The sequence below is a fragment of the Mus musculus genome, chromosome 5 (assembly GCF_000001635.26).
Source record: "Mus musculus strain C57BL/6J chromosome 5, GRCm38.p6 C57BL/6J".
NCBI lineage: Eukaryota > Metazoa > Chordata > Mammalia > Rodentia > Muridae > Mus > Mus musculus.
The window spans coordinates 12,535,399-12,551,700 of record NC_000071.6 but is presented as its reverse complement, the minus strand read 5'-3'; the positions used below and the strand labels follow the sequence as shown (position 1 = coordinate 12,551,700).

Genomic DNA, 16,302 nt, shown 5'->3' with positions numbered 1-16,302 from the left:
GGTTAATTACATTTTTTTCTTACTAGATAAGGGATATGACTTGAATTCCAAAATTACATCAGTCTTCATGGCAGCATTAAAAATAAAACAACAAAGAACACCAGGAACAAAGACGTGTAACTTCACACTCTGGGTGGGCAGAAACTTGATAGGAAAAGAAAAAAATTAAAGCACTATCTTGGGGCTCTGTCTCCCTTGCACATATCTAACATATCTAAATCTTGTGTGTGGAACACATTGACTTCAAAGCAAGATTTTGGATGGAAACAGGCCAAAAAAACTAAAGCTGAGACACTTGAACCACTACAGGCAATTGCTCCTCTTGCATCCTTTTGAAATGCATTGCACATGAAAAGAAAAATTGATTCCCAAAATGCAGCTCTTAAGCTGTCTTCTTAATGCCTGTATTAAAATATTTCCATCTTCAGTTTCATAATTAATCAAATACTATTTTATAATGTATTCTGAATCCATAGACAATTTCTCCTCATCTTGCTACAGAAAAAAAAATCTAAAAACTGCAATATTTTATTTAAAGGAAGATACCAGAGTCATTTCTTTCCTCGTCGATAGCAATACCTCAAAGTCCTCTAGTGCTAATGCCAATGCACAATGATAAAGAGTTATGGGAAGATATATGCAAAACTGAAGAGTGTTCCAGGCATTCAATGGAAGTGGCTGTGTACTTTTAACACACCAAACATTAGTCATCAAATTAAATAGGATGAAGACAGTAGAGAACACACCTTTAAAAGAAATTTGTGGGTACCTCTACAATCTCATTGAAGTCAAGGGAGAGCATCAGTGATATGTAATAGGACAAAAATCAGATGAGAATATAGGTAGGTGTAAAGACGAGGAAACTTTCAGACAGGCTTTGTTGATAGGAACTAGCAACTTATCCAACTTATCGTAAAGGGTAAGTTAGTGGAATTGTCAGAACAACCATGTCTACCTGTTCAAGTTCACAAAGGGGTACAGATAGGATAGTTTGCGATATGATAAGGTTCTAAGTCAAGAATGCGCTATCTTATGATGCACTACAGCCTTGTCAATGGATTCAGTCCTTGATTTATTTGTTTCCTTTGTACAACCTCTTTGGCCACACATATAGAAAGCATTGATTATGAGCATTACACATATATGCTTTTGGTATCTAACAATTTTATCCTGTGACTTCATTTTGGAGATATGCTTACTCATATGTGCAGTGGAGTGGCCAGAGGTCAGATGAGTCACTGAATCATGTCTAGGAAAAGTAGACTAAAAACAATACGGATGTTCAGGGGACTGGGTAAACATTATCTGTGGTAATTGGGATAGAGGCAACCATGCTGGTGTAAAAAGAACAAGCAGGAATAGATTTCTAAGAAAAAAAAAAAACAAGGTGAAATGATAAAGATATGTGTACTATGCAATTATGAAGGAAAATTTAAAAGAACCTCTAGCTATTGTAATAGTGTGAACATGAGGTATCCCTAACATGCTCTTGGTTTTAAATAACTGGCCCTAAGTAGGTAGTGCTATTTTGGGAGGTGGAACCTCACTGAAGAAAGTGTTTCCCTGGAAGTAGGCCTTGAAGATTACACCTCAACTCTGCTTCTGGCCGGGGTTTGCTTTGCTTTAAAATCTCAAGTGTGAGAAAGCTCCTAGAGCATTCCTGCTTTACCATAATAGATAAAATCTTCAGAGGGTGATTCATTTTTCTTATAAGTGTTCTCTGGGATATTCAGTCAGAGTGATAAGAAAAGTATCTAATATAACTATGCTAGTTTGGGGCTGAGTGTGTAGCTTACAGCATCTGTATTAGCCTATGACTACCAGGGAAACAAGCAAATAACTATTTGACTTATATGTAAGCAAGTTTTCAAGGAATAAATGCATTTTCTGTAGGGCAGAAGAGATGACTCAGGCAGGGTTAAAAGTGCTTGTTGCTTTTGCAGAGTATTAGAGCTCAGTTTCCCAACACCCACTTTAGGCAGTTGATAGCTGCCTGTAAATCAAATTCTAAAGTATCAGATGTCTGATTCTGGTCTTTATGGACATCCACACACAAGTTTCAATACCCACAGAAACAAAGACATAACCATCATACACACACACACACACACACACACACACACACACACAAACTGCTTTTTAAAGCTTGAAGTAAGAAAATACAGAATTGAGTGTCTTCAGACTAGCCAGCTGTGAGAGTTTGGCATAGTGCCAGAGAGCCTCATTATCTACCACAGACAAACCACATTCACTGTGGTGGCCTTTCTGGTGTGTCTCCAACTATTCAAACATGAGGTTAATTACTAATATGAATGTATTTAATAGATATGATCAAAAGACTCGATCATTTGATGTTAGGGAGATTATCTTCAATAATCTGGGTGGACTGAGTCAGGTCATAAGTTATACATATCGACAGATTGTGCTGTTGAAATCTTGGGCCACGCTGAGAATTCAACTTCCCTGCCTTTTCTCAGCAGCCTGCCTTTTGGATTCTGGAATTGCCTAGCAAAGTCTCATGGTCCTATACCCCAGTTCCTTACAATACAACTCTTCAGACATTTATAAAAAAAAAAAAACTTTAAGAAGAGCATTGTGGCCCTTCCGCTCGACTCGAGACTCGAGCCCCGGGCTACCTTGCCAGCAGAGTCTTGCCCAACACCCGCAAGGGCCCACACAGGACTCCCCACGGGACCCTAAGACCTCCGGTGAGTGGAACACAGCGCCTGCCCCAATCCAATCGCGCGGAACTTGAGACTGCGGTACATAGGGAAGCAGGCTACCCGGGCCTGATCTGGGGCACAAGTCCCTTCCGCTCGACTCGAGACTCGAGCCCCGGGCTACCTTGCCAGCAGAGTCTTGCCCAACACCCGCAAGGGCCCACACGGGACTCCCCACGGGACCCTGAGACCTCTGGTGAGTGGAACACAGCGCCTGCCCCAATCCAATCGCGCGGAACTTGAGACTGCAGTACATAGGGAAGCAGGCTACCCGGGCTTGATCTGGGGCACAAACTCCTTCCACTCCACTCGAGCCCCGGGATACCTTGCCAGCTGAGTCGCCTGACACCCGCAAGGGCCCACACAGGATTCCACACGTGACCCTAAGACCTCTAGTGAGTGGAACACAACTTCTGCCAGGAGTCTGGTTCGAACACCAGATATCTGGGTACCTGCCTTGCAAGAAGAGAGCTTGCCTGCAGAGAATACTCTGCCCACTGAAACTAAGGAGAGTGCTACCCTCCAGGTCTGCTCATAGAGGCTAACAGAGTCACCTGAAGAACAAGCTCTTAACAGTGACAACTAAAACAGCTAGCTTCAGAGATTACCAGATGGCGAAAGGCAAACGTAAGAATCCTACTAACAGAAATCAAGACCACTCACCATCATCAGAACGCAGCACTCCCACCCCACCTAGTCCTGGGCACCCCAACACAACCGAAAATCTAAACCCAGATTTAAAAACATTTCTCATGATGATGATGGAGGACATCAAGAAGGACTTTCATAAGTCACTTAAAGAATTACAGGAGAGCACTGCTAAAGAGTTACAGGCCCTTAAAGAAAAGCAGGAAAACACAGCCAAACAGGTAGAAATCATTAAAGAAAAACAGGAAAACACATCCAAACAGGTGATGGAAATGAACAAAACCATACTAGAACTAAAAGGGGAAGTAGACACAATAAAGAAAACCCAAAGCGAGGCAACGCTGGAGATAGAAACCCTAGGAAAGAGATCTGGAACCATAGATGCGAGCATCAGCAACAGAACACAAGAAATGGAAGAGAGAATCTCAGGTGCAGAAGACTCCATAGAGAACATCGACACAACAGTCAAAGAAAATACAAAATGCAAAAGGATCCTAACTCAAAACATCCAGGTAATCCAGGACACAATGAGAAGACCAAACCTACGGATAATAGGAATTGATGAGAATGAAGATTTTCAACTTAAAGGGCCAGCTAATATCTTCAACAAAATAATAGAAGAAAACTTCCCAAACATAAAAAAAGAGATGCCCATGATCATACAAGAAGCATACAGAACTCCAAATAGACTGGACCAGAAAAGAAATTCCTCCCGACACATAATAATCAGAACAACAAATGCACTAAATAAAGATAGAATATTAAAAGCAGTAAGGGAGAAAGGTCAAGTAACATATAAAGGAAGGCCTATCAGAATTACACCAGACTTTTCACCAGAGACTATGAAAGCCAGAAGAGCCTGGACAGATGTTATACAGACACTAAGAGAACACAAATGCCAGCCCAGGCTACTATACCCGGCCAAACTCTCAATTACCATAGATGGAGAAACCAAAGTATTCCACGACAAAACCAAATTCACACAATATCTTTCCACGAATCCAGCCCTTCAAAGGATAATAACAGAAAAGAAGCAATACAAGGGCGGAAATCACGCCCTAGAACAACTAAGAAAGTAATCATTCAACAAACCAAAAAGAAGACAGCCACAAGAACAGAATGCCAACTCTAACAACAAAAATAAAAGGAAGCAACAATTACTTTTCCTTAATATCTCTTAATATCAATGGACTCAATTCCCCAATAAAAAGACATAGACTAACAGACTGGCTACACAAACAGGACCCTACATTCTGCTGCTTACAGGAAACCCATCTCAGGGAAAAAGACAGACACTACCTCAGAGTGAAAGGCTGGAAAACAATTTTCCAAGCAAATGGACTGAAGAAACAAGCTGGAGTAGCCATTTTAATATCGGATAAAATTGACTTCCAACCCAAAGTTATCAAAAAAGACAAGGAGGGACACTTCATACTCATCAAAGGTAAAATCCTCCAAGAGGAACTCTCAATTCTGAATATCTACGCACCAAATGCAAGGGCAGCCACATTCATTAGAGACACTTTAGTAAAGCTCAAAGCATATATTGCACCTCACACAATAATAGTGGGAGACTTCAACACACCACTTTCTTCAAAGGACAGATCGTGGAAACAGAAACTAAACAGGGACACAGTGAAACTAACAGAAGTTATGAAACAAATGGACCTGACAGATATCTACAGAACATTTTATCCTAAAACAAAAGGATATACCTTCTTCTCAGCACCTCACGGCACCTTCTCCAAAATTGACCATATAATTGGTCACAAAACAGGCCTCAATAGATACAAAAATATTGAAATTGTCCCATGTATCCTATCAGACCACCATGGCCTAAAACTGATCTTCAATAACAACATAAATAATGGAAAGCCAACATTCACGTGGAAACTGAATAACACTCTTCTCAATGATACCTTGGTCAAGGAAGGAATAAAGAAAGAAATTAAAGACTTTTTAGAGTTTAATGAAAATGAAGCCACAACGTACCCAAACCTATGGGACACAATGAAAGCATTTCTAAGAGGGAAACTCATAGCTCTGAGTGCCTCCAAGAAGAAACGGGAGAGAGCACATACTAGCAGCTTGACAACACATCTAAAAGCCCTAGAAAAAAAAGGAAGCAAATTCACCCAAGAGGAGTAGACGGCAGGAAATAATCAAACTCAGGGGTGAAATCAACCAAGTGGAAACAAGAAGAACTATTCAAAGAATTAACCAAACGAGGAGTTGGTTCTTTGAGAAAATCAACAAGATAGATAAACCCTTAGCTAGACTCACTAAAGGGCACAGGGACAAAATCCTAATTAACAAAATCAGAAATGAAAAGGGAGACATAACAACAGATCCTGAAGAAATCCAAAACACCATCAGATCCTTCTACAAAAGGCTATACTCAACAAAACTGGAAAACCTGGATGAAATGGACAAATTTCTGGACAGATACCAGGTACCAAAGTTGAATCAGGATCAAGTTGACCATCTAAACAGTCCCATATCACCTAAAGAAATAGAAGCAGTTATTAATAGTCTCCCAACCAAAAAAAGCCCAGGACCAGATGGGTTTAGTGCAGAGTTCTATCAGACCTTCAAAGAAGACCTAATTCCAATTCTGCACAAACTATTTCACAAAATAGAAGTAGAAGGTACTCTACCCAACTCATTTTATGAAGCCACTATTACTCTGATACCTAAACCACAGAAAGATCCAACAAAGATAGAGAACTTCAGACCAATTTCTCTTATGAATATCGATGCAAAAATCCTCAATAAAATTCTCGCTAACCGAATCCAAGAACACATTAAAGCAATCATCCATCCTGACCAAGTAGGTTTTATTCCAGGGATGCAGGGATGGTTTAATATACGAAAATCCATCAATGTAATCCATTATATAAACAAACTCAAAGACAAAAACCACATGATCATCTCGTTAGATGCAGAAAAAGCATTTGACAAGATCCAACACCCATTCATGATAAAAGTTTTGGAAAGATCACGAATTCAAGGCCCATACCTAAACATGATAAAAGCAATCTACAGCAAACCAGTAGCCAACATCAAAGTAAATGGAGAGAAGCTGGACGCAATCCCACTAAAATCAGGGACTAGACAAGGCTGCCCACTTTCTCCCTACCTTTTCAACATAGTACTTGAAGTATTAGCCAGAGCAATTGGACAACAAAAGGAGATCAAGGGGATACAAATTGGAAAAGAGGAAGTCAAAATATCACTTTTTGCAGATGATATGATAGTATATATAAGTGACCCTAAAAATTCTACCAGAGAACTCCTAAACCTGATAAACAGCTTCGGTGAAGTAGCTGGATATAAAATAAACTCAAACAAGTCAATGGCCTTTCTCTATACAAAGAATAAACAGGCTGAGAAAGAAATTAGGGAAACAACACCCTTCTCAATAGTCACAAATAATATAAAATATCTTGGCGTGACTCTAACTAAGGAAGTGAAAGATCTGTATGATAAAAACTTCAAATCTCTGAAGAAAGAAATTAAGGAAGATCTCAGAAGATGGAAAGATCTCCCATGCTCATGGATTGGCAGGATCAACATTGTAAAAATGGCTATCTTGCCAAAAGCAATCTACAGATTCAATTCAATCCCCATCAAAATTCCAACTCAATTCTTCAACGAATTGGAAGGAGCAATTTGCAAATTTGTCTGGAATAACAAAAAACCTAGGATAGCAAAAAGTCTTCTCAAGGATAAAAGAACTTCTGGCGGAATCACCATGCCAGACCTAAAGCTTTACTACAGAGCAATTGTGATAAAAACTGCATGGTACTGGTATAGAGACAGACAAGTAGACCAATGGAATAGAATTGAAGACCCAGAAATGAACCCACACACCTATGGTTACTTGATCTTCGACAAGGGAGCTAAAACCATCCAGTGGAAGAAAGACAGCATTTTCAACAATTGGTGCTGGCACAACTGGTTGTTATCGTGTAGAAGAATGCGAATCGATCCATACTTATCTCCTTGTACTAAGGTCAAATCTAAGTGGATCAAGGAACTTCACATAAAACCAGAGACACTGAAACTTATTGAGGAGAAAGTGGGGAAAAGCCTTGAAGATATGGGCACAGGGGAAAAATTCCTGAACAGAACAGCAATGGCTTGTGCTGTAAGATCGAGAATTGACAAATGGGACCTAATGAAACTCCAAAGTTTCTGCAAGGCAAAAGACACCGTCAATAAGACAAAAAGACCACCAACAGATTGGGAAAGGATCTTTACCTATCCTAAATCAGATAGGGGACTAATATCCAACATATATAAAGAACTCAAGAAGGTGGACTTCAGAAAATCAAATAACCCCATTAAAAAATGGGGCTCAGAACTGAACAAAGAATTCTCACCTGAGGAATACCGAATGGCAGAGAAGCACCTGAAAAAAATGTTCAACATCCTTAATCATCAGGGAAATGCAAATCAAAACAACCCTGAGATTCCACCTCACACCAGTCAGAATGGCTAAGATCAAAAATTCAGGTGACAGCAGATGCTGGCGTGGATGTGGAGAAAGAGGAACACTCCTCCATTGTTGGTGGGAGTGCAGGCTTGTACAACCACTCTGGAAATCAGTCTGGCGGTTCCTCAGAAAACTGGACATAGTACTACCGGAGGATCCAGCAATACCTCTCCTGGGCATATATCCAGAAGATGCCCCAACAGGTAAGAAGGACACATGCTCCACTATGTTCATAGCAGCCTTATTTATAATAGCCAGAAGCTGGAAAGAACCTAGATGCCCCTCAACAGAGGAATGGATACAGAAAATGTGGTACATCTACACAATGGAGTACTACTCAGCTATTAAAAAGAATGAATTTATGAAGTTCCTAGCCAAATGGATGGACCTGGAGGGCATCATCCTGAGTGAGGTAACACATTCACAAAGAAACTCACACAATATGTACTCACTGATAAGTGGATATTAGCCCCAAACCTAGGATACCCAAGATATAAGATATAATTTGTTAAATACATGAAACTCAAGAAGAATGAAGACTGAAGTGTGGACACTATGCCCCTCCTTAGATTTGGGAACAAAATACCCATGGAAGGAGTTACAGAGCCAAAGTTTGGAGCTGAGATGAAAGGATGGACCATGTAGAGACTGCCATATCCAGGGATCCACCCCATAATCAGCATCCAAACGCTGACACCATTGCATACACTAGCAAGATTTTATTGAAAGGACCCAGATGTAGCTGTCTCTTGTGAGACTATGCCGGGGCCTAGCAAACACAGAAGTGGATGCTCACAGTCAGCTAATGGATGGATCATAGGGCTCCCAATGGAGGAGCTAGAGAAAGTAGCCAAGGAGCTAAAGGGATCTGCAACCCTATAGGTGGAACAACATTTTGAACTAACCAGTACCCCGGAGCTCTTGACTCTAGCTGCATATATATCAAAAGATGGCCTAGTCGGCCATCACTGGAAAGAGAGGCCCATTGGACTTGCAAACTTTATATGCCCCAGTACAGGGGAACACCAGGGCCAAAAAGGGGGAGTGGGTGGGCAGGGGAGTGGGGGTGGGTGGATATGGGGGACGTTTGGTATAGCATTGGAAATGTAAATGAGTTAAATACCTAATAAAAAATGGAAAAAAAAAAAAAAAAAAAAAAAGAAGAGCATTGTGTTCAACCTACCTGGTTGTGGTAAAGACTCCATATACTACAGGATTTCTTTCATCTCTCGTAGGGAGTAAGTAAATATCTTCTGTTAATGGAAAAATAATTATTTATCACATATTTGTTTTACAGTATTACTGTTGTATTTTAACAATTTATAAAACTTTATGAACTCTAAGTATATCATAAAATAATGATGAATCACTACAATATTAAGAAATTAAGGGTAAAAGCTTTCTTACCAGTTATGTGACATAACCTCTATTGGTATACTTCAAACAAATATAAAAGAAATGACTCAGTTGGCAGTCTTCATGACTCTTTCCAATTAAGAATATGTGACTTCATATAAAGTCAAAACCACGGACTGGGAGAAGATATTACTCACCAGTTTAAAAACATGTTGTGCTGTGATGGCTTCAAGATAATGTTTCATATGAAACCAGCTGCATGCATATGTAGTGAATGCAGCACTGATAGGGAAGGAGTATTGGAATGTTTTAGACGATTATGTGAGATACAGATGTGTTTATTTTCAATATGAGTAAATCACATAACACTTAGGGAGTAATTGGAGGACTTATTCATTTTGCGTGTTTCATAAAATTTAAAACATAGAAAGTTAATAATGTTGACTTTATATGCAACTAATATCTTTCCAGAACTAAATTTAAGAGGAACAACAACAAAGAAGAAAGAAAGAAAGAAAGAAAGAAAGAAAGAAAGAAAGAAAGAAAGAAAGAAAGAAAGAAAGAAGAAGGAAAGAAAGAAAGGAAGAAAGAAGAAGGAAAGGAAGAAAGAAAGAAAGAAAGAAAGAAAGAAAGAGAGAGAGAGAGAGAGAGAGAGAGAGAGAGAGAGAGAGGAGAGGAGAGGAGAGGAGAGGAGAGGAGAGGAGAGGAGAGGAGAGGAGAGGAGAGGAGAGGAGAGGAGAGGAGAGGAGAGGAGAGGAAGAAAGAAAGCAAGCAAGCAAGCAAGAAAGAAAGAAAGAAAGAAAGAAAGAAAAAAGGAAGGAAGGAAGAAAGGAGAGAAGAGAAGAGAAGAGAAGAGAAGAGAAAAGAAAAGAAAAGAAAAGAAAAGAAAAGAAAAGAAAAGAAAAGAAAAGAAAAAGAAATCTGTTTGGAGCCTCTCTGAAGGATTTGAGTCCGATGATTGTGATCAACAAGTCTTCCATATTCCCCAGCAGAGGGCATCATCAGAACAAGGAATACAAACTTCCTCCCTGTAGAAGGTTGCTCCAAACAAGGAAAAGGAAAAGGATTGGGTGGATAGACTGTCTAGTCGCATCACCTCTCATTACTATAATTTTGCTTTCCTTATTTAATTTGAGGATCTTTCAGATACATGAATACTTCATTATATTGTATATCTATACTGACAAAGGCTTCACCTGTGCTGATGTCAATTCAGTAAAGAACAATTCCCTCAGGCTGTGTGTGTGTTTGTGTGTATCTGAGTATTTGATGCTAAAATAAAATAAATGTTGAATCACTAAATGAAGTAGTTACGCTTTTCTAAGAAACAATGAATATGCGACTTACGGAGTTCATCAAAATGGGTATCTGCCCCATCGCTTCCAGGAATCGAGCAAATCAGTCTTGCCTTTAGAAAAGTTGTCCATTTGTTTATCAGACTTCGTTGCCCACCTACATCATTCTAAAAGAACGGAAAATAGAAAAGTTAAAAAGTTACCAATACGAATCTATATAGATCAAACAAAGCCAGTAGGCATTACAGGTAGTATCTTATTAATATTACCTTTACAAGGCATGAAGCCTTAATATGTACTTCAACTCCTCCGTAATGGAAAGCCTTTCACTCAACAGTAAAAGTTGTCTTATGCTTAATTGAATGCAATGCAAGCAGTTTAACTCATGAATGAGTCAATGCATGCAAAACTGCAGTAATTAAAGCAGGCTGGGATCAATCCTATGTCTGCCAAGTTTTTGTTTCATGACTTAGAAAATGCTAATACATTTCTAGTTTGTCATTGACCAAATATGATTAATGACTTGAAATTCAGTTATTTTGATGATCAGATGGAAAATTTTGCATAATATATTTAGTATATTGCCAGACAACTTGAGTTCAATATCCATTAGAAAGACTTATGTATCATTTATGTATTGGAGAACAATATTTTAATGTTTTTAAAATAGGATTCATTATAGAGTTAAAAGTGGTATTTCTTAAACTGATGTATTAGTAATTAAACATCAAGGAAACATAAGTATATACATACATAAGAAAATAATTTTGAATATTAATCTGGCTAAAACTTCTACTCAAAAGTATTTTTCATTTAAAATGGTTTTAAACATCAAGACAAATATAAATATCCATATCAAACGAATAGAATAAATAGAATTATGTTCCTTTGTATACTGTTTATAAGACTTTAAAAAATGTATTTGAATAAGCTAGCTTTTTATGTTGCTCATAATAAATAAAATGCAGATGATTCATGGAATGCACACATTAAACATTTTATTTCAATAAAATATTCTTAGATTCAGTTTCTATCAATTTACTTATATTTAACTATGTTACTATGTCTTTTGTCTTTCCTCATTCTAATTTTTAGAAAAGTTAATAAAAACTTAATTGACAAACTTTATATGTGAATATCTAGTACCTACCTTCTCTGGGCTGCTTAATGTCTATGATCTAGACCAAACTGAAGAAAATATATGACTGACTACACGAAGCAAGAAAACCGAGTCCACATATGTATGCATGTATGTATGTGCACACACATATACATTTATTCTTGAAAAAAGAAGACACAGAAGGAAGACCAGAGAGCCTCACATCTTCAGAGAAACTACCATAAAGCACACAGTTGCACAATATGCAACATTCATTTAAAATCTTCCCTATTCAACAGGAATAGCTCTTGACCAATATAATAAAACGAAGAAATGATTATTATTTTCTTAATTTATTTTTTAAAATTATAACAAATAACAATATAAAGTAAAAGATAATTTTAAACTTAAAAGGTATTGATCTTGAATAAAAGTACACTTCATGTACTTAATAAATTAAACATAAAACCTCATAGAGTTTTTTCTCACCTGTTATTCTTTGTAAAAATATGGTATAGGCTCTCATTTTGTAGCCCTTTCTAGCTTCAATGGAACTCACTGTATAGACCATTTTGTCTTAATCTAGCAGAAATCCTGCTTCTCCTGACTTCCCACAGCTGGAATTAAATGGGTGAACAACCACACTCAACAAGTATCTCTTTTCTCTAAACCTAAAATGATTCCAAGGCATTAGAACAATAGAATATATTTGTAGGTTAATGTATATGTGCTTGAGGTTACACATAAAAATGTATATTTATATGTTTATGCATATGTAAAATAAAAACACAATGCTTTTTTAAGTACATAGAAAGTGCTTAAAATCAAAAGAAACATAGAGGGATTTAGGTGAGGTTTTTGATGTTTTGTTTTATCAAGTATGTCATTTAGAATTTCTGCCTTTTTGATGATAGTAAAATCAAATATAGCATTTAATTTCTAGTTGTTTTAAGTTACCATGAGAAAATCAAGTTCTTAATTTCTTCACCTATTAGAATATTCTTGCTGTATCTTCAATTAGATGCTTAATATACATATTTAACAGTTAAGGAATAACCAGCCTTTGATCTTCAATAACAACATAAATAATAGAAAGCCAACATTCACATGGAAACTAAACAACACTTTACTCAATGATTCCGTGGTCAAGGATGAGATAAAGAAAGAAATTAAAGACTTTTTAGAGTTTAATGAAAATGAAGCCAAAACATACCCAAATTTGGGGACACAATGAAGGCAGTCCTAAGAGGAAAACTCATAGCCCTGAGTGCCTCCAAAAAGAAACTAGAGAGATATACACTAGCAGCCTGACAGCACACCTAGAAGCTCTAGAACTAAAGGAAGCAAATTCACCCAAGAGGAGTAGACAGCAGGAAATAATCAAACTCAGGGCTGAAATTAACCAAGCGGAAGCAAAAAGAACTATTCAAAGAATCAACCAAACAAGGAACTGGTTCTTTGAGAAAATCAGTAAGATAGATAAACCATTAACCAGACTCACTAGAGGGCACAGGGACAGTATCCTAATTAATAAAATCAAAAAGGAAAAAGGAAACATAACAACAGAACCTGAGGAAATCCAAAACATCATCAGATCCTACTACAAAAGGCTATACTCAACAAAACTAGAAAACCTGGATGAAATGGACAACTTCCTAGACAGATACAAGGTACCAAAGTTAAATCAAGATCAGATTAATGATCTAAACAATCCCATTTTCCCTAAAGGAATAGAAGCAGTCATGAAAAGTCTCCCAACCAAAAAAAGGCCCAGGATCAGGTGGGTTACTGCAGAGTTCTATCAGACCTTCAAAGAAGACCTAATTCCAACACTTCTCAAACTATTCCACAAAATAGAAACAGAAGGTACTCTACCCAATTCATTCTATGAAGCCACAATTACTCTGATACCTAAACCACACAAAGATCCAACAACAAAAAAAGAGAACTTCAGACCAATTTCCCTTAGAATATCGATGCAAAAATATTCAATAAAATCCTCGCAAACCGAATCCAAGAACACATAAAAGGATCATCCATCCTGACCAAGTAGGCTTCATCCCAGGGATGCAGGGATGGTTTAATATACGGGAATCCATCAACATAATCCACTATATAAACAAACTCAAAGACAAAAACCACATGATCATCTCATTAGATGCTGAGAAAGCATTTGACAAAATCCAACACCCCTTCATGATAAAAGTCTTGGAAAGATCAGGAATTCAAGGCCCATACCTAAACATAATAAAAGCAATATACAGCAAAACAATAGCCAACATCAAGTAAATGGAGAGAAGCTGGAAGCAACCCCACTAAAATCAGGGACTAGACAAGGCTGCCCACTTTCTTTGTTGTTATGTTCCTACCTATTCAATATAGTACTTGAAGATCTAGCCAGAGCAATTCGACAACAAAAGGACATCAAGGGGATACAAATTAGAAAGGAAGAAGTCAAAATATCACCATTTGCAGATAAAATGATAGAATATATAAGTGACCCCAAAATTTTCCGCCAGAGAACTCCTTAACCTGATAAACAGCTTCAGTGCAGTAGCTGGATATAAAATTAACTCAACAAATCAATGGCTTTTCTTTACACAAAGGATAAACAGACTGAGAAAGAAATTAGAGCAACAACGCTGTTCACAATAGTCACAAATAGTATAAAATACCTTGGTGTGACTCTAACTAAGGAAGTGAAAGATCTGTATGATAAGAACTTCAAGTCTCTGAAGAAAGAAATTGAAGAAGATCTCAGAAGATGGAAAGATCTCCCATGCTCATGGATTGGCAGGATTAATATAGTCAAAATGGCTACCCTGCCAAAAGCAATCTACAGATTCAATGCAATTTCTATCAAAATTCCAACTCAATTCTTCACTGAGATAGAAAGGGCAATTTGCAAATTTATCTAGAATAATAAAAAAACCTAGGATAGCAAAACCTATTCTCAACAATAAAATAACCTCTGGTGGAATCACCATGCCTGACATTAAGCTGTATTACAGAGCAATTGTGATAAAAACTTCATGGTACTTATACAGTGATAGACAGGTAGATTAATGGAATAGAATTGAACACCCAGAAATTAATCCACACACCTATGGTCACTTGATATTTGACAAAGTTGCTAAAACCATCCAGTGGAAAAAAGACAGCATTTTCAACAAATGGCACTGGCACAACTGGTGGTTATAATATAGAAGAATGAAAATTGATCCATTTCTATCTCCTTGTACAAAGCTCAAGTTCAGAGACACTGAAATTAATAAAGGAGAAAGTGTGAAAAATCCTCGAAGATATGGGCACAGGGGAAAAATTCCTAAACAGAACAGCAATGGCTTGTGCTGGAACATCAAGAATTGACAAATGGGACCTCATAAAATTGCAAAGCTTCTGTAAGGCAAAAGAAACTGTCAATAAGACAAAAAGGCCACCAATAGACTGGGAAAGGATCTTTACCAATCCTAAATCTGATAGGGGACTAATAGCCAATATATATAAAGAGCTCAAGAAGTTGGACTCCAGAAATTCAAATAACCACATTAAAAAATGGGTTATAGATCTAAACAAAGAATTCTCAACTGAGGAATACTGAATGGCTGAGAAACACCTGAAAAAATACTCAACATCCTTATTCATCAGGGAAATGCAAATCAAAACAACCTTGAGATTCCACCTCACACCAGCCAGAATGGCTAAGATCAAAAATTCAGGTGACAGCTGATGCTGGCGAGGATGTGGAGAAAGAGGAACACTCCTCCATTGATGGTGGGATTGCAAGCTTTTACAACTCTTGATGTCAGTCTGGAGGTTCCTCAGAAAACTGGACATAATACTACCAGAAGATCCAGCAATACATCTCCTGGGCATATACCCAGAGGAAGTTCCAACTGGTAATAAGAACACATGCTCCACTATGTTCATAGCAGCTTTATTTATAATAGCCAGAAGCTGGAAAGAACCCAGATGTCCCTCAACAAAATAATGGATACAGAAAATGTGGTACATTTACACAATGGAGTACTACTCAGCTATTAAAAACAATGAATTTTTAAATTCTTGTACAAATGGGTGTATCTGGAGGTAATCATCCTTAGTCAGGTAAACCAATCACAAAAGAAGCCATTAGATATGCACTCGCTGATAATTGGATATTAGCCCAGAAACATAGAACACCCAAGATACAATTTGCAAAACACAAGAAAATCAAGAAGAGGGAAGACCAATGGGTGGATACTTCATTCCTCCTTACAATAGGGAATAAAATACCCATGAAAAGAGTTACAGAGTTTGGAGCTAAGATGAAAGGATGGAATATTCAGAGACTACCCAATCCACGGATCCATCCCATAATCTGCCACCAAACCCAGACACTATTGCATATGCCAGCAAGAAGGGACTCTCAAATAGCTGTCTCATATGAGGCTATGCCAGGGCCTGGCAAATACAGAAGTGGATGCTCACAGTCATCTATAAGATGGAACACAGGGTTGCCAAATGGAGAAGCTAGAGAAAGCACTCAAGGAGCTGAAGGGGTCTGCAACCCTATAGGTGAAACAACAATATGAACTAACCAGTACCCCCCAGAGCTCGTGTCTCTAGCTGCATATGTAGCAGAAGATGGCCTAGTCGGCCATCACTGGGAAGAGAGGCCCTTGGTATTGCAAACTTTATATGCTC

The 16,302-nt window shown here is 37.9% G+C and overlaps 1 protein-coding gene across 2 annotated transcripts in view; it reads right to left on the bottom strand.

The window, feature by feature from the left end:
• The window catches only part of Sema3d (sema domain, immunoglobulin domain (Ig), short basic domain, secreted, (semaphorin) 3D), a 205,793-nt gene that overhangs the window by 37,253 nt on the left and 152,238 nt on the right, over positions 1-16,302 (bottom strand). For both annotated transcript variants that reach the window (XM_030254046.1, NM_028882.4), the window contains 2 exons: positions 10,570-10,684; positions 9,050-9,119 (listed from right to left, as the gene is read on the bottom strand). In XM_030254046.1, the coding sequence (XP_030109906.1) occupies positions 9,050-9,119; positions 10,570-10,684 (185 nt within the window). The remainder of the gene's footprint in view (positions 1-9,049; positions 9,120-10,569; positions 10,685-16,302) is intronic.